Below are 21,348 nucleotides of genomic sequence, written 5' to 3'. Positions count from 1 at the left end.
ACCCTGCCTCTTCGGTTTAGTGAGTTGTCTTTTCCGATTTATCTTAATAAATTCCTTATAACTCCCTTGGATTAAACAGATTCCCTTGGATTTCTCGCTATAAGAACCCGTAAGGATGTGGCCCCAACTTGACGCTGCAGCCCCACCTCAGACCCTCTGCCCCTCACTCTCACCTCAGTCTCCTTCATTCTCCTCCAGGGCCGGCCTCGAGTACTCCTTCCACAGGACCTTTGGATGTGCTGTCTTCCATCTGGAATGTTCTCTTTTCCTGATCACATCCTCCTTGGCTATTGCTTCCCTGGCATGTCTACCTGGTGTCTGGGCGGGGTGGAGGGAGGTCCCTCATGAGGCTCTGTTGCTGTTCTCAATACTTTGCCCTTGTTTAGTACGTCCATCTGTAGCTTGGAAGGTGTGATTATTTGGTTTGTCTCCTTTCCATGCCCCGTGTGTTTGCCCAGGGACTTTATTTGTGTACATTGGTGTCCCCAATGCCGTCCATGCAGCTAGCATGAGGACGAGACTCAATAATTATCTGCTGAGTGAAGAAAGTCAGGAGGCCCCCACTGTGAGGTGGACCTTATTATGTCTATTTGTGTGTCATGGATTACTGGAGTTGTTAGGGTCAAAACCCAGGCCCTGGCAGCTTTAACTAGCTAGGGTTGGCCACCCACCCTCAATCTGCCAATTAAAGCTATAAGTAATAGTGGAAAGGAGTCTTACTCAACATGACCATGTTGGGAAGAGGAATAAATGAAAATGTCTAGTAACTCCATGTCTGGTTTCACGGTCTTGACATAGGTTTAAGCAGAGAGCAGGAGGCGTGCGTGACTCACATTCCCAGTCAGTGTATGGTCCTGCCTTCCACCCACCATTGCCAGCTCTCTCCTGCACTCTTCTTCTTCTTCTTCTTCTTCTTCTTCTTCTTCTTCTTCTTCTTCTTCTTCTTCTTCTTCTTCTTCTTCTTCTTCTTCTTCTTCTTCTTCTTCTTCTTTCTTCTTCCTCTTCTTCCTCTTCCTCTTCCTCCTCCTCCCTCCTCCTCCTCCTCCTCCTCCTCCTCCTCCTCCTCCTCCTCCTCCTTCTTCTTCTTTTGAGACACGGTTTTCTCTGTGTAGCTTTGGAGCCTATCCTGGAACTCACTCTGTAGCCCAGGCTGGCCTCGAACTCACAGAGATCCGCCTGCCTCTGCCTCCTGAGTGCTGGGATTAAAGGTGTGTGCCACCACCACCCAGCCCATGTCATTTCTTGCTGGGAATCAAAATCTCCCTCTGGCTGGCCCCAGCTGGAGATTCCTGGAGAAATTCCAGCTCTTTGGGGACCATTATTTTAGTAGTCTGAGATCACAAGTGTCTCTCTTTAAAATATCTTTTCTCTAGGCTGGGAAATTGGATGCTCAGGCATAGTAGTGCACATCTGTAATCCCAGTCCTTGGGGAGCAGAGACAGGCAGATGTCCAGAGCTCATTCACTGGTGACCCATCCTAATGTAATTGGTGAGCTTTGGGTTCAGAAAGAGGCTCTGTCTCAAAAAACAAAAATGGAGACAGATAGAGTAAGTCATCAGAGACCTACCTTTGGCATTTGTGATTCCTGCCCTTCCACATGCACCTGCATGTGCATGATCACACACACACACACACACACACACACACACACACACACACACACACTCCAAACACGCCAATTTTAAAAAGTAAATGAAAGGTTTTCTCTCTGGCCAGGGTGTCTACAACAGAAGAGAAGAACAAAGAACCAAATGGTTCCAGGGTGTGATCCCGTATTAGCTATCCAATCCTATAGGATGTTGTGATTGTTGCTGGGGCGAATTTTGTCTCGCATTATTTGGGGGGAAAGAATTGAAACGTTGTTTAAAAAGATAAAAAGCATTCTGAAATGTATTTAAGCCATAAGAAAAAAAACACAAAGGTGAGGACTCATGACAACTTGGAAAATGGGTATTCTTTTTTTAAAAACTGCTTATCTTTAGGACCAGGGCTGCATAATTAGGCAAGACATTATTTTGTTTAATTTTTCTTTGCAGGACAGGCCATATGTGATATCCTATGTATAGAACACCAGCCATGGCTGACGCCAAAATTATCCTTGCTTACCAACTCCATCTCACACATTTCTAAAATGTTTCTAAGGCTTCTGCCACCAGGCTTTTTAGCATCTGGACATCTTTTGATATCAAGGGGAAGTTGATGGACTCTGTTTCACTTAGAAGGATTTCCAGATAATTTTCTTGTTTGCTTTTATTAGCTGTTTCAACAGTTTGCATAGTTTTGTCAAGAGTTTACCTTCCAGAATTCACCAGAAAGCACCTGCCCTTCCATCCAAATTTATCTAAAAATAATGGTCCTCCTTCCAACCACACTAGAAATGTATGCATTTTTTTTCAAAGCCTCATTTGGGAAACACATTTGTTGTTCACTGCCTTCCTTGGAAGACTCACTATTTGAAGTTAAAACAATAATTTTGGGGGGAGCTTCTAGAATGCAAATCCTGTGGTAATCTGACCATGCATACTGCTTTCTGCTGTATCTCTACTACCCGGTTTATGGGAGACAATAAATGTTTTCAAGTGAACAGAGGTAAGTTTATGTTTATTAAATTTTTTACATTAAAACACTACATGTTTATTACAGAAGTTTTGGGAGAAGTAGAAAAATAAGAAGGCAAAGAAAAGCTTGTACTGCTAGATAACTACTGTTCATGTTGGTATATTGCTCTAGACATTTTTTCTATTGTTGTGTATATATTTATTTTTACAGCATGCTGTAGATAGTTTTCTAATACATATACAAATACTTACTTATAATGAATTTAGTACATATGCCTCATGGCATCAAACATTCCGACCTCCTCATTAAGGATGGATGTACATTACTGCACAGTGAAAATGAGCCACCACTGATGGAGCCGATCTTACTAGGAAACATTGCCAAGGCAGAAGCTTCTATCTCTCAGCACTTCAGGAAAATGTGATGGTACAGTTGCCAGAGACAGAGAATCCACATCCAGAACTGAGCAAACAGTGCTTAAGTATAAAAATCACAGGGCCTGTAAATCAATAGTGGGATGCTTGTCCAGGTGGGCCAGGCTTTGGGTTCCAATACCAGCACTGTAGTTTGTATTTTTTTAATCTTTCTGTTTTTGATGGATCCTGGAAATCCTAGAATGATTTTCTGTGTAGACATAAGCACTTTTGCCTTTAGAAAAGTTACAACTATGCAATGGTATTATAATATACAGGAGAAGCCACGCATGGTGGGGTATGCCTGTAATCCTAACATTTAGGGAATAGAAGCACGGAGATCAGGAATCAAAGGTATTCTTGGCTATATGGGAAGTTTGAGATCCAAATGGACTATACCAGACCCCATCTCATAAAACAAAACAAAACAAACATAAAACAGATAAAATAAAAGCCATGGTCTTGATGCTTCTAGGGTCAAGAGGGGAACCCCAACTTAGTTTCCCCATTACGACCCTAAATGACCTTTGGTGATAGGAAGAAGAAAAATTTATGGGGCCAAAAGTCCTGCAAGGGGATTGAGGTCAAACATGCCATTTCCTCACTGAGAAAAGAGGACCCTCATTTCAACCCCCACTGTAGAGAGCATGGGATATAGGGACTGTGCTTTGGAGAGCAGAAGTTTCCTTTCAAGACACGCTGATACATTTGTCAAGTGGATAAGCTGTTGTTCCTGGACTGGTTTTTACATTCTGTGCTTGAGACTCACATTATAATGAACCCAGCTCTCCTGCTGGTTGGGTAAGGGATGAGCAGAGGCAGCGCTGGCCATTCATATCACAGTCAAATGACCCATGGGGACACAACACATGGTGGGAGGCTGTCTATCTAGCAAATGAGAATGCCCACTGGGTGGCAGGGAGCCTGCCCTGAACCCCCACATACACAGAGTTATAGCTCATATGTCTTATGACAAATTGTGAACATTCCACTTGGAAATTGCCACAGAGCAAATTCAAGTGAATTTCTCATTGCTCACTACTGCTACTGCCTACGTTCAGTTGACTTTCAGGGTAACCCGGCTGCATTTTGTCTCTCTGGGGGAACTTCAACAATAAAATATTTTAGATAATCTATACACTCTTTTATCAAACCAATTTGACAGCCTGAAAGTGAATGTGTCCTGTAACTGTGAAGATTAAACCAAGTGATATTTAGGGCATGTTAAACAGGTAGTAATTTGCTAAATACTTCCAGTCTATTTACTAAGACATTTTATTTGAAATGCAATGCTTCTAAATAAAATCATAGACTCAGAGTTTAATCTTTTTGAAGAGAATCTATTCCACGAAGAAAAGTTTCACTGAGGTCCATGTGAGGTCACTGTTGATTAGCCTGGAGTGAAAGAGTCGTTGTTCTAGGTTACTTGTGGGCAGTAACAAGATCTGGGACTTAGGAGTTTGAAGGATGGTAGCAGGGATTGGGGCAGAGAGGACTGCCAGAGCGCTGTCTTCCTGGAGAAACCTGGCTTGCACTGAGACCCAGGGATGGTTATTGGGTCCCCTGAGTCTATTCCTTTAGCATTCACCATAGCACCTCCCACAGCACACGATCTTAGAGGTTCACACAGGAAATGGAGGAGAACATTCTCGAAAAGAGGTCTGTGTTCTCCGCTGCCCTTATGAGCTTCCCACGACAATCCTCCGGCTGATGGCTCCTGGCAGGGTGTAGATGAAGAGGACCAGGAAGACGATGAGGATGATCAGAATGAAAGCAATGATGATGTACTTCTTGTAGTTCTTCCAGATGAGGTGGTACAGGCACTTGAAGGGGCTCACGAACCACGAGAAGGAGGTGTCTGGGCGGCTAGGGAAAAAATGAGGGAGGAGGGTCATGTTCAATACCCAGGAGTCCAAAGCCCACAGGAAACACTTCTAATACTGTCTTTCCGTTGAACCCATAGGCAATGTCTAAGAATAGGGGTGAAAGACCATTCTGCCTGAAGCAACAGGAATAGAACAGTTTACCAAGTGGTCTGTAACGACTCCTTCCTGGTGTTAAAGTTTACTCTGAATAGAACCAGAACCCCATAAGAACCAAGACAGAAGCCCATACCCTCCATCCCTTCTTCTGTCCCTCTATGACCAGCTCAAGCCCTCCTTCTGCATGAAATCTGCGCTGACCACCTCGGTCCATCGGGAACCCTCCTCACTCCAAATCCCTGCCTCACCTTGACTGGCCCCCTTTCTGACTACAGCACGTTTGTCTTCTGTACTCATTACTGTGTTATGAGTCTCCATGCTGTGTCTCCTAAATAACTGGAAAGCTTCTGGGAAGGCAGAGCTTAGGCCTTATATTTCTTTTGTGCTCTCCAAAGTATTTTTATATTGAAAGAGGTTTTTCATACAAATATTATGATCACAGTTTCGCCTCCCCCCAACTTCTCCCAGATCCTCCCCACCTCCCCACCCACCTAACTCCATGCCCTTTCTTTCTCTATTTAGAAAACAAACAAAAAGTAAACCAGAATAAAAACAGAAAGAGAAATAAATAAATAAAAGAAAGAAGGAAGGAAAGAAAGAAAGACACACAGAGAAAGACAGACAGACAGACCTAAAATCTATAGAAACACAAAACTGGAAACTGTAATATACAACAAGAGACCAGTAAAACAAAAAAAAATGCCCAAACAAAGCAATATGAGACAAAAAGTCTATAAAAATACCCTTGAGGTTGTTTTGTGTTGGCCATCTACTACCCTTAAGCGTGGTTTATATACCCAGTGAGACTGTATTGGAGGGAAGAACAACTTTTTCTTCTGCAAGCAGCCATCAGTTATAGATAGCTTCTTGGTTTGGGATGGGAACATGTGTCTGCTTCCCCCTCTCATCACCGGAACCCCATTTTTACTTGAACTTGTGCAGCTGTCATAGTCTCCGTGAGCAAAGTATGTCTGAATGGATGCTTTAATAAACAGCTTTGAGCTAATGAGTAACTAAGTACCCATTGTGCTTCTAACATTATGAGAAGTGCAGAACATGGGTAGAGAAAATACCATGCACCCTGAGTCTGGGGAGAGATAGGACAAACATAACTCCAAAAGTCATTTCTACACATATTTCACGTATCGTTCCATTTTTAATGACTATGTAACCAAGAATCAAGTGCAACCAGGCACCACTATTTCCCTAATAATGGTGATTCTGTGGATTTAGTTTTTAAAGTAATGATGTATTAAAAAGAAAATGTTTTCATCATGTCAAAAAAAAATAAAAAGGAAGAAAAATGGCAAAATGGAGTTGATTAACTGACTGTGAGGGTGGTGACCAAATTGATGAAGGACACAAGTTAATATGGGATATTGTGCTGATTAGAACAACTAGGACAATGAAACCTAACTTTTCAATGAAGTGTGAAGGGGTTAAGTCAATCCTGTAAGTTTGGTTAGAGAATGCATAACGTGAGTTAAAGATGGGTGAAGCGCTTCATCCGGGGAAGGCTGGTGAGGCATACTACAGGTGCACATTCCTGCTCTGTCTGCAGACAGTCGGAGATCTTCAAGGCATTTTTTCAATCATAAAAACAGTCAACTACACAGGTTGGATGACACTAACCTCCTGACCCCTGACTCCTGAGTTCTCTGGGAGGTAACAGAAACGCCAGGACCCCAGAAAACCCTGGGGGCTGCAGAGGCCCTGCCCTTGCCCCAGGTTCCCAACTACAGCCCAGCCATACTCACTTGGGCTTGGCCAAGGGCTCAGGCTCCTTTCGGGCTTTCCCAACAGGGTTTTTCTCAGCTTCTTCTGCTGTGACCAAGTGGAACTCAGCTTCAACCTTGCCCTGCATCAGACAGAAACGTTAGTTTCTAATCCCACAGACCTGTTGGGGGAAAACCCAACTCTCTAAATGTGCCATCATCTCATAATCTTCCTGGAGATTACCAGGAAGTATTTTGACTAGTCTGTTGGTTTCTTTTGAGAAGTAGCAAAAAAAAATTTTTTTTTGGTCCTGGGAGAAACCATCTTGTGGGGAATCATAAAATCCCCAGGGTGGGGCTGGAGAGAGGGCTCAGTGGGTAGAGGGCTTGTAAAAGTGTGAAGATTTGAGTTCAGATCCTTATCACCCACATAGAAGCCTGAGGTGGCAGCATGTATAACTCCAGTAGTGAGGAGGCAGAAGCAAGTGGGCGGGGGAGGGGGGGGGGGGGGGGAGGGGGTGAGGGGGGCGGGGAGACGACGACAACTAGACAGCCAATCTAGCTGAAACAGTGAGTTTCAGGCCGAGTGAAGAGACCTTGTCTAAGATAGAAAGTGATGGATGCAGATACTTCAACATCAACTTTTGGTCGCTACACATGCGTACCTGGGCACACACACCTGTGCACGCATATGCACATGCCTGCTGTTAGCCATAAGAGCCCCATAATGATGCTACTGCTGAGTTTTGTGTGTAGAAAGGGTTCCACATGGGCAAATAGGCACAGATATCCCACATGCAGATATCCCACACGGACCACTCTGGCATCATTGATATGGGAATAAATAAGACTAATGATAGACACTGAGTAGTTATTAGAAAGGGACTAAGGACTCGAGGGGCAGGCCTCTTTGTGTCAGCTACTTTCTTTTCCATCAGTTCTCAAGAGGAAATGGGTGGCTGTGACCCTGAATTTTCAGAACAGCTTCTCTGTCACCCATCATTTTATGTGTGTGTGTGTGTGTGTGTGTGTGTGTGTGTGTGTGTGTGTGTGTGTTCACTAATGATATCAGAACTAACCTTTTATTTTAGAGCTACTTCTGCCTCCTCCATGGCAAACAGTTCCTCTGATTTGTAAGTGGTGAGTGCCAAGTAATTCTTTCAAGCACCATGCCAAGGTTTTGGGCAGTGATGTAACTCCTGGACTGGCAAACTACAATGCAGAAATCAAATCATTCTTTTTTGTTGTTCAATCATTCATTCACTATATGATAGGCCCTCTGTAAGCCAATGCTGGTCCAGGCTCTGGGGACTCTGATTTGCTGGAACACCTGTTCTTAATGGAAGAGATTTTTTTTCTCCTCCTGCCTTAGGTCTCCTGGGCTGAGATCCAAGGTGATGTGACAGGAAGGGGGCAGGAGAGCTGGCAGGGGGACTAAAGCATCATAGAAGCATTTTTAACAAATGCAATCACTGTCACGGCTTCTCTCTTTGGGTTACCTGTGAATTAGAGATTATATGACTGTTTGGTTGATTTCCTGTTCCACTCAACCATGTCCTGTGATTTAGAGATGTCTCTTAAATACATGAATATGTGTAGTCTCTCATTCTCATTGAGAAATTATGGCAGTCAATGACCTACCTGTGAAGTGCTCAGAAGATATTTTAAAACTGCAAGAAATAAGTAATATATAGCTTCTGTAGTTTACAGTTATCTTTTACACAATTATCAGCATATAATACTGAGTAATTCAAATTGCAGTTATACATCTTGTCTACTGGCTCATTTATTCTATTATCTCTCAGTCTGTCTCAAAAATCAAGCAAGGTAGCTATCCTTTTTCATTTTGTTTTGTTTTGTTTTTTGAGACAGGGTTCCTCCGTGTAGTTTTGGTGCCTGTCCTGGATCTGGATTCTCACTCTGTAGACCAGGCTGGCCCCGAACTCACAGAGATCCACCTGGCTCTGCCTCCCGAGTACTGGGATTAAAAGTGTGCGCCAACACCACCCAGCTGGTAGCTATTCTTTTTAGAGATGGAGAACCGAAGCCAGAGATCAATATTTCCAAGGATATACACACACTAAGCCATCCAACTAGAATTTGAATCCTGGTCTGTAAGACATAGAGGCTCCTGATATTTCCATGGTAACAAACTGTCTGGCAACTTATCCATTCATTTGTTGGATATTGGATTAGAAGGTTTAAAATGTTCTTCTCAGATGATTCCATGATGCCTTCATGATACCACCTTGAGTCTTGATGTCCCCATCTGTCAGCTGCTCTAGAATGAGCTGACTGTAACATCTAGGTTGTGCTAATGACATAGTTAGAGCTCAAAGAATTTGTTTAAAATGTTGGACAACCCAAAGCAACATTAGATGCCCTAGGATTCAGAAATGTTATTTGTATGTATTGTGCGTGTGAGAGAGAGTTTCTTTTTCTTTCTCTCTCTCTCTCTCTCTCTCACTCTCTCTCTCTCTCTCTCTCTCTCTCTCTCTCTCTCTCTTTCTCGTGTGTGTGTGTGTGTGTGTGTGTGTGTGTGTGTGTGTGTGTGTGTGTGTGTGCTGTGTGAGAGAGAGAGAGAGAGAGAGAGAGAGAGAGAACACCTACTATAGTCAGTTCTCTTCTTCATCCCATTTGGGTCTTGGGAATTGCACACCGTCCCTCAGACTCGGCAGCAAGCTCCCTTACCCACTGAGCCATCTTTAATAACAACAAATAACTGTGCCTTTTCTGAAAAGTTCTGAAGGGATTCCACAATCTTTGCCATCATTCTGGCATTAGTATATGTATTTGATCCCAGTTTACGGACAGGAAATGGATCTCTTGAAGATGGCATAGAACAGCACAACTCAGTATAGACAATAATTGAATGAGTAAAACTTAGTGATCTGTATTGAAGCAATGTGACCTTGAGTGAGTGGTCTGTCCTCTCTGAGACTCTCTGTCCTAAGGATGTTTATAGTATGGACATACCCCCTCCCCCCTCCCCCAGGATAAGGTTGCTTTCAGACACACATAGATGAGTCCCCACGGGTCCAGAGTGAAACAGGAAATCATAAAAAGAAGGCTGAGCACATAAATTCTGACCTCAGCATAGATATAGAAGTCATCAGTTATAATTATGGAGAGCCCTGTTTATTCTACCCTCGGGAAACCAATGGGGGAAGGTGTGACTGTCGAATTCTGATAAACACTGCTTCTCATTGCCTATCTCTGTATCCAGAGGGCTTCACTTCCCACTCTATCATCAGTATTCAGCCTCACACCAAACAGAGGTCTTAAGCTAATAATATCCTCCAAATGTAATTTAAAATCAGGGCTAGAAGGAAAAAAAAAACCCACACAGACAGTTTGAGAGACTACCCATTAACCTCATGACATCTGTGGATGGGGAAAAAATGATAAGGAACGGTCTGTGAAGAGAGTGTGGATGTTCACTACCTCAGTTACTGTTTATGAACTGCAAACTTTAACACCCTGGGAATGGCTATCAGGTAAGCAGAGAAGAGACTGTGTTCAGAACGGACACACCTTTTTCATCAATAATTGATTATTATTGCTCATTAAAATGCGACCTCACTGGTATTAAAAGAGTCATTTGCAAAAAATTCATGATGGAATGTGCATTGGTAAAATAATTTAAGGAGAAAAATATACATGGAGAGTTGTAGTTTGAATCTTCGGGCCCATGCTTTCATGCTTGTCCCCTAGCTGGTTATGTTATTTTTCAGGGACTGTGGAACCTTCAGGAGGTGAGATCCAGATGATTGAAAGTAGGTCACTAGGGATGGGTCTTTGAAAGTTGTGTGAGGCTCCATCGGCCTCATTCTCAGCTTTCTGGTCCACCATGAAGGGAATGACCTTTGCCACACACTTTCACCTCCATGTCTTCCCTGAAGATGGACTGGGGGTCTCCCCACCATGGGCTGGAGTCCTGTGCTGAGTAAGGAAGGGGAGAAGTTCAGCAGCAGACTGCCCTCCCTCTGCTTCATGACTGTGGATGCCGTGTGACCAGCTATGGCCACCATGCCTTTTCTGCCATGCTGACCAGCATCCCTCAGACCCTCAGTGAAATAAAGCTTTCTTTCCTTAAACTTCTTGCCAGGTATTCTAGTCCAGTGAAAGGTGACTCAGACACACAGAAACCATGCACATACCAGTGCCTAAGTCATAGTGTTCATGAGATGATATGCACAAGAGGGTGTATGAGTTCTCTCCACTCGTTGGGCTTTTCCTGTGAATATATACTATACAAGCTCAACCTTGAAAACAGCCTTTACATACAAACATACCCCCTCTGGTCTTAGAGAATGGGAATCTGCCCATGCATCATGGCCTGTATGCCAAGCAACCTCCTCAGCCAAGCTGTGAACTCAGAGATGCCAGGAATTCACCCTCTTCATCACTGAACCCTTAGCTCTTAGACACTGAGGATGCCGTCAGCTGATTTCTCAGCCTGAAGTACAGCCGCCTCCTTCTTAACTTAGGGCTTGCCCGCCCTGGGACCTAACCTCGGGTACATGTTAAGTTGTGGGATTTGCCTGGAGAAGAAACTCTCTGACCTCCACATCTTAAAGGAGTGATTTATTTAAAGCTGGTCTTTTCCCCTTAGTTCATATTTTATTGTGATAGTCTTTATACATTTTGCAGTTTCTATATTAGACTTTAGCATGATTTCAACTGCGTATCAACACTCTTGGCCATATCTTTGTATGTCCATGCACGCTTAGATTTACTAGGGGATAATTTTTAGAGCCACCAGCTATAAATCTACTTATTTATTTATTTATTTATTTATTTATTTATTTATTTATTTATTTATGTTTTTTGGAGACAGGGTTTCTCTGTATAAAAGCCCTGGCTACCCTGGAACTCACTTTGTAGACCGGGCTGGCCTTGAACTCACAGAGATCTGCCTGCCTCTGCCTCCTGAGTGTTGGGATTAAAGGTGTGCGTAGCCATGTGCTCCCTCCCCTCCCCGCCCAGGATATAAATTTACTAAAGTCTAGGAAAAGCTGTCAGCTTTACAAAATTATACAACTGAAACCTATAAGTTTACTTTGCTTCATATACTTACAATATTTAATATTTATTTATTTTGAAATTTTTTCTTTTATTCTTTCTCATACATTACATCCCAACTGCAGTTCCCCCCCCCACTCCTCCCAGTCTCTCCTGCCACCTCCCCTCTCCCCCAGATTCACTCCTCCTCCATTTCCCTTAAAAAAAAAAAAAAGATCATGCTTTACAAGGATATTCACTGAACGTGGCCTAACAAGTTACCTTAAGACTGGGCACAAGCTCTCACATCAAGGCTGAATGGGGCAGCCCAGCAGGAGGAACAAAGGTCCCAAGTGCAGGCCAAAGAGTCAGAGACAGCCCCCACTCCCCCTAGTGGGAGTCCAGCAAGAACACCAAGCTACACAACCACAACATATATGCAGAGGACCCAGCTCAGACCCGGAGAGGGTCCATGTTTGTTGCTTCAGTCTCTGTGAGCCCCTGTGAGCCCCGTTTGGCCTTTAGGAGGACTAGTTGGTGCAAGAAGTATCTAACACAGGGTGCAATGTGTGCAAATGCCCTTCTGCTCTGCCAAGGGCACCCACCCTGAGCCCTCCCTGCAGGCAGCTTGCCCTGATGCCAAGGATGGCGCACTGCACACAAGGAGCTATGTGAACCCAAGTGTCTAAATTATACAGCTTGGGCTACTGATAAGCAGCTTTAAAAATAAGTCTGGCAGATGTCAGAGACTGTAAACAAATCCTGTCACCCCTGTCAGTGACTGGGCAAAAAAGAAACATCAAACATTCCCAACACTTTGTGGGTGATATATACATATATTTACTTTTGAGATGGGGTGCAGTGGGGGAGTCCTCACTGTAACTCAAACTAGTCTGCAACTTACAATGTAGCCTATATCAGTTTCAAATTTGGAGCAGTCCTCCTGCCTCAGCTTCCCAAGTGCTGGGAGAACAGGTTGAGCCACCATTCCCAACTCTATGAATAATATCAAAGCACAAGATCCATGCAGAGGTGGAATTTGAGACTGTGCCACAAAAACACTCCTCAGGCATCTAGTTCAGCACTTGCAGCTTAGAGACCTGGAAGTTGAGACTCAAGAGATAGAAGAAGGTGACCTGAGGGTCGCTCTTGGACGATCCAACTTTCTGTTACTTTAGGAGAAAAGTGCTGGGTGGCCTGCCTTCCTGGATATGTGCGTTGATTGGTTACAGAACAGAGGACAAGGGGAAGCCGGGGTCTACTTCCTTCTGCAATCACTGTAGGACTTTCAGGACCTGACAGACACAGCATGAGTTTAGAATGACATCATTCACATGCTCCCTTTCGGATGCATAATGGAAAACAGAGATTGAAAAAGACTTAATTCTTTCTGTTGATGACAAGGGAAGAAGACCAGGCATAGAACCATAAGCCTAGAGGGTCAGGAGTTCAGGGCCTGCCTGCGCCACATGGAGAGACCCTGTCAACAATAAACAAACCATATAAACCCGTAAACAGAATTCCCTCTCTTCCTTTCTCTTAGAGCAATTTACTTTGGAAGAGCTATAATTACAAGCACTTTCTCTTCTCTTTGAAATGTATATAAATGCCTTTGAAAACTGGGTAGGCTTTATCCTTTAAAATATCCAGGCTTGTCTTTGTCAGGGGCTTAGGAACCACTCTTTTTTTTGCAATGCAAACACCAAAAAAGTTAGCATCCTAGCCTGGGACTGCATACAGGCAAGTCCAGCTCCCCGGGAGAAAGTTAAAGGACAGGGAAGCCAGCACGGACTATTTGGGGAGACTGGAGACTTCGTGTGTGTATACAAATAAATCAGAGAAAGAGGAGTAGGGGGGATATAAATAAATCTACTGCTACTTCTGAGGAGAGGTGGCCCAACTCTGGCATTTACCTCATTCCAAGTCACAAAATGTCTCTTGTCATGAAAATTTACAAGTATCCCCCACCCCAGCCCCAACCCCACCCATCACAACAAAGCAATTCTCTAACTCAGTTGGTCACTCCAATCACTGGATTAATCTAGAATGAATTTGGACTAGTTATCATTTACCTGGAAACTAGGTATGGAGTGGGTTGTAACTGCTTGGCTCTGTAACAAGGATGGGGTGGGGTGGGGAGTGTTTCTGTCTTTGTAACCTCTTACTTGTGGTGCATGTCACATCCCAGGTTAACTATCGCTTAGCGTGTTAGCTTGTTTTATGTCAACTTGATACAAGCGAGAGGCATTTTGAAAGAGGGATCACGAACTGAGAAAATACACCCCCACCAAGACTGGTCTGTGGGCAAGCCTGTGTTACATTTTCTTGATTGATTATTGATGTGGAAGGGTCCAGTTAACTGGGTGGTGCCAGTCCCTGGCCTGAACGTTGTAAGAAAGCAGGCTGAGCAAGCCGGTAAGCAGCAGTCCTTCATGACCTCTGCTCCAGTTCCTGCCTCCAGGTTCCTGCCCTGACTCCCCTCAGTGATGGATTTTTTAAGCTATAAGGTAAAATAAACCCTTTCCTTCCAGAGTTGCTTTTGGTCATGGTGGTTTTTGTTGTTGTTGTTGTTTTGCTGTTTTAGAAACCCTAAGACAGTAACCAAACTTTTCATCTCTATTTTCTTTTAGATAGGTTTTATAGTTCAGGAATAGGTTTTCTTTTACAGATACCATCTTCCATGGAAAAGATGGCTAACAATTTCAGGACCAGGTTGGTTAGGACCAGGCTTGATGTCCCTCCATTTGCATGGGTTTTTTCCAGAAAGGGAAATGTTGTTCAATGGTTAAAACCAAGGAATTTAGGAGTGGACTGCTTGGGTTTAAACCGCGTCCTTCCTTGACCAGCCATGTTGGAGCTATGTGATGACCTCACTATGCTTCTCTTCCTTAACTACAAAATAATAAACTAGGGATTGATTGATTGATTGTGTGTGTGTGTGTGTGTGTGTGTGTGTGTGTGTGTGTGTGTGTATGTGTATAATATATATCATGGGGCTTTAGCAGATGAATGAATTCATAACCATTAAGTGTTTAGTGCTGTGGAAACATTGAAGCCCACACAAGTGACACTAAACAGAGACTAATGACCCAGAGCTCCATCATTTGTCAGTCTTGTCACTTGCACGTGACAGAGACTCCAAGACAGGCAGTCTGCGGAGAAAGGAGTGTGGTCAAAGGGAAGTTCTTGTGGTTAAAGTGCGCTGGCCTGGGGAAAGAAAAAGCAGGCTAGCTATGTGGTTAGTTGCAGAGCTGGTACCCTTGACCAAATATGACCATTTGAGGCTGGTGTCTGCAGAGGCTGGGGTTTGGTTTTCAGAGATTGGTGCTGCAGACGTCGGAGAGCAGAGGTTGGGTCTCAGGCTCCCACAGTAACATGTGATCCCACCGATGTCAGTTTGCATTTTCAGCCCTTCACAACCTGTCAGGGCTCAGTCAACTGCTGTTAGCAATGCCTGCCATTGCCGCAGACAGATCGCACCCCGCTGTGTCAGCTGGTGGCGAGAGGCTTCTTTATTGGGGGGGCCCCAAAACAGCTTGACCACACAGCTGCCATGACAGGCTTAGAGGCCCAGACACAGTTTCTGGCAGGCAACACCCGGACCCAGAAAAAGCCATAAGCTGACCTATCCAGTGGGACCTGCATCTAAGAGGAAATACCTGACATTCCAAACATTCCCTATACCCCTAGACAAATGTCAGCCAATCAGGGTCCTGAACCCTGGAAATCCCCTCACCCCAACCTCTGCTGTGATAAAAACCCCACCCTGCCTGGGCTCTGGGCTCTCTCCTCTCTCACTGCTGTGACAGACAGAGAGACCAAGCTCAGAGCTTGAAAATAAAGGCTCTTTGCTTTTACGTATGGGATTTGGTCTCCATGGTGGTCTTTTGGGGGTCCCCGTGATCTGGGCAAACTTTTCTAGTTTGTCTTCCCAAGAAACAGCAAGCTCCTTGGGACCGGAGTCTGCTTCCTACTCAACAGTTAGGGATACCCCTAGGAGAGCCCTGTCTGGAGGACACTCCCTGCGACTACTGAGATAAAATGAATAGCTGATAGGGCAGCTAGGTGACCTATACTCAAAAAAGAAACCTTGCAGTGAACAGAAATGAGCCACATTTAATTAATAGCTCCTAAACTTAATAAATAGCCTTGACAACAGATTGCCGAAGTCCATTATCTTGGTCAGTTCACCAGAAGTATTGTTTATAAGTGCTTTAGCATAATGAAAATGCCTCTATTTCCCCCTCTATTTTCTTGACCCATTAGGAGAGGACATCATTGTTTATAGACTCAGATATGTAGCTCTTTATGATGGCAGAAAGAGGCAGAAGCAGGGGATGGTGAAAACATTATTACCATGCCACGACACACAGATTCTGACATGCGTTGAATACTTAGAATATTCCAGACACAGATGCCGTGCCCTTCCAATGTCACAACAGCCTCATGAGGTGCTCATGTTCATCTCTGTTTTTGCAGGTATGGACGCTGAGGCTGGGGGATGAAGTTGCCCGAGATCACACTGTGGGTTAATAATGGAGCCGGGCTCTGCACAGGAGTCGGCCGTGAACCTCCTGTTTGAAATCCCTGCATCCAGTTAGTAGGCATTCCTCTTCCCTTCGATCTCTGTCAACCACCGAGGTATTTGGGTGGATTGCCTCTTCTGTACATTTTATAGAGATAGAATCGGGTACCATGTGGTCTCTGTTCCTGACTCTTTCCCCCCCCCCCCCCCCCCCCCCCCGTGTCATGATGTTTTCAAGGTCGGTCTGTGCTCATTACTCCACTTCTCTCCATGGCTGGATAACTATTTTTAGTTGGGTATGTGCGTCATTCTTTATTTATTCGCTCATTAGCTCATGGACGTCGGGTGTTTCTACTTCCAGGCCGTTATGACTAAAGCTGTCATAAACTTTCACAATTCCATTTTTTTAAAGATGGCTGGGACCCTCTCTGCTGCTAAATCTAATGGACACATCTAAATAATGTACCAGGCACAGGCTCCATGGATCAGGCCCCACTGCCATCTTTTCAGGGCATGGTGCTTCCTGACTTAAGGCTGGCAGGAACATATAAGAATGGCCTCACCTGGATCTTGCTGTTGGAAGTGCAAGGATGCCGGACCTCCCCATACACTGAGTAAGGATCTTCCATTTAACAGCTTCCTAGGGAATTCTTACACACATTAAACTTCCTTAATGGGGGCTCCAAGAGACTCAATGGTTGATGTTAAGTTCCATGTGCAAGGTCTTGACTTGAGAGCATGTATTTAGATTTGTAAAGCAATTCTCTCTCTGTGGGATTGTGGTGGTTTTGAATGAGACATGTTCCCTATAGGCTCTGGCATTGGAGCACTTGGCCTCCAGTAGGTGGCGCTGTTTAGGGAGGTGGTCCAGCTGTGCTGGAGGAAGTATGTCACTGGGGGCGGGCTTTGAGAGTGTATAGGCTTGCCTCACTTCCAGTGCATGCTCTATTTCATGTCTGTGGTTGAAGATGTGGTCTCTTAGCTTCCTGCTCTAGCTGCCCTGCCTACCCCACCATGGTCGACTCCCATCCCTCTGGAATAAACTCTTTCTTCCATAAGTTTCTTTTAGTCACGGTGTTTTAACCCAGCAACAGAACGGTAACTGAGACAAGGAAAATCCCAGCAGTCCTTCTTAAAGAATTTCCTCTCTTGGCTTCTGTGGTAGTCCATGTTCTCATTTTCTCCCTCCATCTCTACCTTCCCCTCCTTAGCCTCTTTGTCTGGGATTGATCCTCCCAAGCCACCGTCTTAACTCCTCACCCTACACCCAGAACCAGCACAGAGTTTTAGTGCAGTCAGCTCTCAGTAAGTCCTCCAGGGACCCAGAAGACTGAGGGTGGCTGGTGCCTCAGTTTCCCCCCAATATCATCAGGCCACAGAGCAATAAACTAAGAATGAAAGAGAGAAGAAAATGTTGCAGAAAACGTAGTAAGAGTAGATACCAGGGCATCTGACCAGCAGTGTTCAGGGGCTTCCTTGCCTCATACACACTGAATCCAGAGCAGAGAGAAAGGCTAACAGGAGGGAGTCCTGCTGCCTGCCTCAGTACCATTGTACAACCTACTGACTTACATAGGCCCTCCGTCCCTACAGAGGAGCAATGGGGCAGGTGTCGGGGGCACTCAAAGAATGTTAAAAAGAAAGACCCTATCCAATAGCTTTAAAGGATCAGTAACTCCAGTCATAGGTGGTCCAATATGGACCAACATAGATCAACCTGAAAATGCAGAAGAAAGAGAAAATGTCCCTACCAGCTATCACCCTCTTCAGGAAGCTGGGAAAGGATGGGCTGTCATTAAAATTGGGTCCCATGTTTGGAGGTTAAGGAACGAGAGAATTACACTCAACTTGTGCATTAGACACGATTTTATGTATAACTTCAAGAAATGTTTAAAATTTTAAGGCCAGGGGCATGAGTTCAGGTAAAATAAGGGAAAATCACCCCAATGGAGACAGCTTATAAACCAAATAGGCTGAAATACGAAAGGATTACTAATGCATTTAGAACGCTTTAGAAAGTCTAGCTTCTTGGCAGGACCTTTGCTTCGAGGGCTCTAAAGAGCTACTTCAAAGCACTTAACGTGAAGTTCACAAAACGACTCACTGAGAGACCATGATGTCCCCTGATGCGCACCCCCCCCAGCCCACCTCCTACAGCTGTCACTTACCGTGAGCTCCTTGCTCTTGGCAAAAGGCCACCAGCCACGCACGCGCTTTTGCTGGAATATGGAGATCTTGTTCTCCTCGCTTGCATTTTCAAACTTGGACAGATCACAGGCTTTTGCAGATTTGGCTGCCCGAGGGAAGCTGTTAAGATTCATTTCCAGGGAGCCTGTGAAGAGATGTCCTTAACAGTTATGGCGGGCTTTTCAGTCACTGTGGATCAGCAGGGACTCCTATACTCGCTGGCCAGTCCCTCAGGCAGCATTATATTGCATGTGAGATGTGCTGGCTATGTGAGCAGGTATACATGGGATGGAGACACGTGGTCCCATCAAGAATTAATAACATGGTAGCGGGTGGAAGGCAGAGCAGAGTGTTATTTGAATCTCCAGGCTTCAGTTTGGAGTACTGATACAACAGGGCATCTTCCCGGCTCGACATGCTGCTCCCTGGATGACGGGCCTCAGCTTTGTCATACTTCAGTACTGATCCCCCTGTAGGAGTCCCCCATACATCATCTTGCAGGTCACAGTCCAAGTCCTTCTGCCTTTGCATCTACCGTCTAGGACAGAAGAGGGCCACCCAGTTCACGGCAATACTGCTTCAGGGTAAGACAGTGTCATGAAGGAGTTGTGTGTCTCATTTTGACAACTTTCCTCTTATAAAGTAACGTTTGTTAAATGTGAATATCTATCTATATCTATCTATCTATCTATCTATCTATCTATCTATCTATCTATCTATCTATCTATCTATCTTCTATTACCCAGTCTCACCAAACTGACCATGTCTCTGTATAGTAAGTAGCACATAGCCCCAGCCTGCCACCCCTTCTGTACATATAAACATGTATCTTAAAGAAATGAGATTTCCCTCCCACACTCTGTTTTGCTTAGCACATCTCCTCCAACTTTCCGGACCACTGACAGTTTCAGTATTATCATGGTCATGACTGTTTCAGTATTGTCGTGGCTGCAGGGTTGTTGTTTACGGAGTGCTCCCCATGTGTGAGGGCTTGTGGTGGGCTCTTTTTCTTCAAGATTTATTCTTATTCGGCTATTTTATTTTACATGTTTGTATGTGAGCCTGAACACATGCATGTGTACCATGGTGATGCAGGTGCCTGTGCAAGGGCATCCAGTCCCCTGGAACTGGAGTTTCAGGTGGTTGTGAGCCTCCTGATGTGGGTGCTGGGAACCAAACCCAAGGGTCCTCGGTAAGAGCAGCATGTGCCCTTGACTGCTGAGCACCTCTCCAGCCCCTCTGGTTACTCATAACAGATCAGTAATGAACTCAAAGTTTAACTGTTTCTTAGTGTTAAATAGAGCAAAGACCAACTTGCCTGAATGTGTTAGGCGCCTATCATATGCACAGACTACAGTTTTGCCAGTTCCCTAGTAATAGCTGGTTGGACGGTTGGTATTTTTTTTGTGTGTGTAATCGCAAATAGCACTAAAATTATTGTGCTCATAAGGAAATCGCACTCAGCTCTCCAAAAGCTAGAGTGACATTCTTAGCATTAATATGTACTTGAGAAGGCCGCTGGCTTACCCAGGAAGTCATCTGAGGACAGTCTTTCAAAGTCCCAGACCTGCAGCACCAAGACGGCTGGGGTCTTACACTCCATCTTCTCTAGGGAAAAGATGTGCTCCCGTTTGGTGATGACCATTTGCTTTTCAGCCGGCAGATACTGGAACGGAAACAGGAAACGCCAGTTGAAGTTCCCTTCTCCAGTCAGGGAGTTGTAGTGCACATCCGTCTCCTGCCTGTCGTCCTCCAAACCCTTGATCCACCTGCATAAAGAAAAGGAAATTCACACTCAGAGTGCGCTATTCAGGCATCAGCAGAATCAAGAGTGACATGACCAGCTTCAGGCACCCGAGCCGTAGCTTCCATTATATGTAGCTGGGTTCAGAGGGAAGTTTCCATTTTAAATGAGAAAGAGAAAAACGGATCAAAAAGAAGACATCCCAAAGCAGGCTGCGTTAGTGTCTTCGACTGCTTATAGATCAGAAGCTCTGTGCAATTAAGACAGAAAGTAGGAAGTAAACACGTGATCGGAGCCCCTGTCGTGCTGGGAGTCCTCTGTGGAAAGGTGGTCATCTCCACTCCAGAGTATTGGAACAAGATTATATTGACGCCTCTACAGTTGGGTGGTTAGACCTGCGTTTGTGCAGTGCTGGCGAGGGGCCAGGCAGATGAGAGGTGAGGGAGAAGACAATGAACATGAGCATCTTTTTGTTCATCTTAATGACCAGGACTTGGAAGTTGCTGAACTCTTCCAGAAACCTTCCATATGGTGAGTCATGACAAAAATACCATTTTGCAGAACACATTAATGTTTCCTGAATGTGACTGGAAAGCAATTTGAGATGATTTTAATTCTGTTCTTCAAATGTTATTCTGCTACTTCCATTCCTCCTTCTTTGTCATAATTCATTCCTCTATTCTCATTCTGGGGAAAAAAAATGAGAATTTTGAACTACTGGGCTTCGACTGTCAAGTGTATTTAGAGCACAAGGCGCTTCTTGCTCAGGAACGGCAGAGGACGGTCACCATGAGGCTTTGATGAGCTTAGACCTGATTCTCTCTGCCCTCACCTGTTCCCTGAGAGGGACCTGAATGGAAGATGGACTGAGATATGAGAGAGATATTGACTGCTTCACCTCAGGGTCCTAGACGGGAATCTCTTTTCAGTAAGCAGCACTAACAAATGGGAAGGCCTCAATTCCAGCCTTTACACCAGCATTATAATCTGCTAAACACATGGCTCTTCTCACCTTAACACTCTTGTTGCCCTGCCTGTTTCAGTTGAAAGGCAGATGTACTTTTAAGGATGCCTAAAAGGTCGGTTATCCAACATTTAACTGAGAGATAGTTATATAAGATTTACTCACTGAAAATGTTTTCATAAAATAATCCTTAGCAAAATGAACGAACAAGACAAAGTTATCACACAGAAAACAGCCTTACCTAACTCAAAGCA

At 44.5% G+C, this 21,348-nt stretch overlaps 1 protein-coding gene across 1 annotated transcript in view; it reads right to left on the bottom strand.

Annotated features, from left to right (window-relative positions):
• Positions 1-1,156: 1,156 nt before the first annotated feature.
• Fer1l6 (fer-1 like family member 6) overlaps positions 1,157-21,348 on the bottom strand; it is a 125,935-nt gene continuing 105,743 nt past the window's right edge. The window contains exons 37-40 of the mRNA XM_052747861.1: positions 19,914-20,155; positions 18,368-18,531; positions 6,713-6,813; positions 1,157-4,839 (exon numbers count right to left, since the gene is read on the bottom strand). Of these exons, the coding sequence (XP_052603821.1) occupies positions 4,653-4,839; positions 6,713-6,813; positions 18,368-18,531; positions 19,914-20,155 (694 nt within the window). The 3' untranslated portion in view covers positions 1,157-4,652. The remainder of the gene's footprint in view (positions 4,840-6,712; positions 6,814-18,367; positions 18,532-19,913; positions 20,156-21,348) is intronic.

Source organism: Peromyscus californicus, unplaced genomic scaffold, assembly GCF_007827085.1.
Source record: "Peromyscus californicus insignis strain IS unplaced genomic scaffold, ASM782708v3 Scaffold_20__1_contigs__length_68692818, whole genome shotgun sequence".
NCBI classification, from domain to species: Eukaryota; Metazoa; Chordata; class Mammalia; order Rodentia; family Cricetidae; genus Peromyscus; species Peromyscus californicus.
Note: the sequence above shows the minus strand (reverse complement) of the source record. Positions and strands in the feature narration are given on the sequence as shown.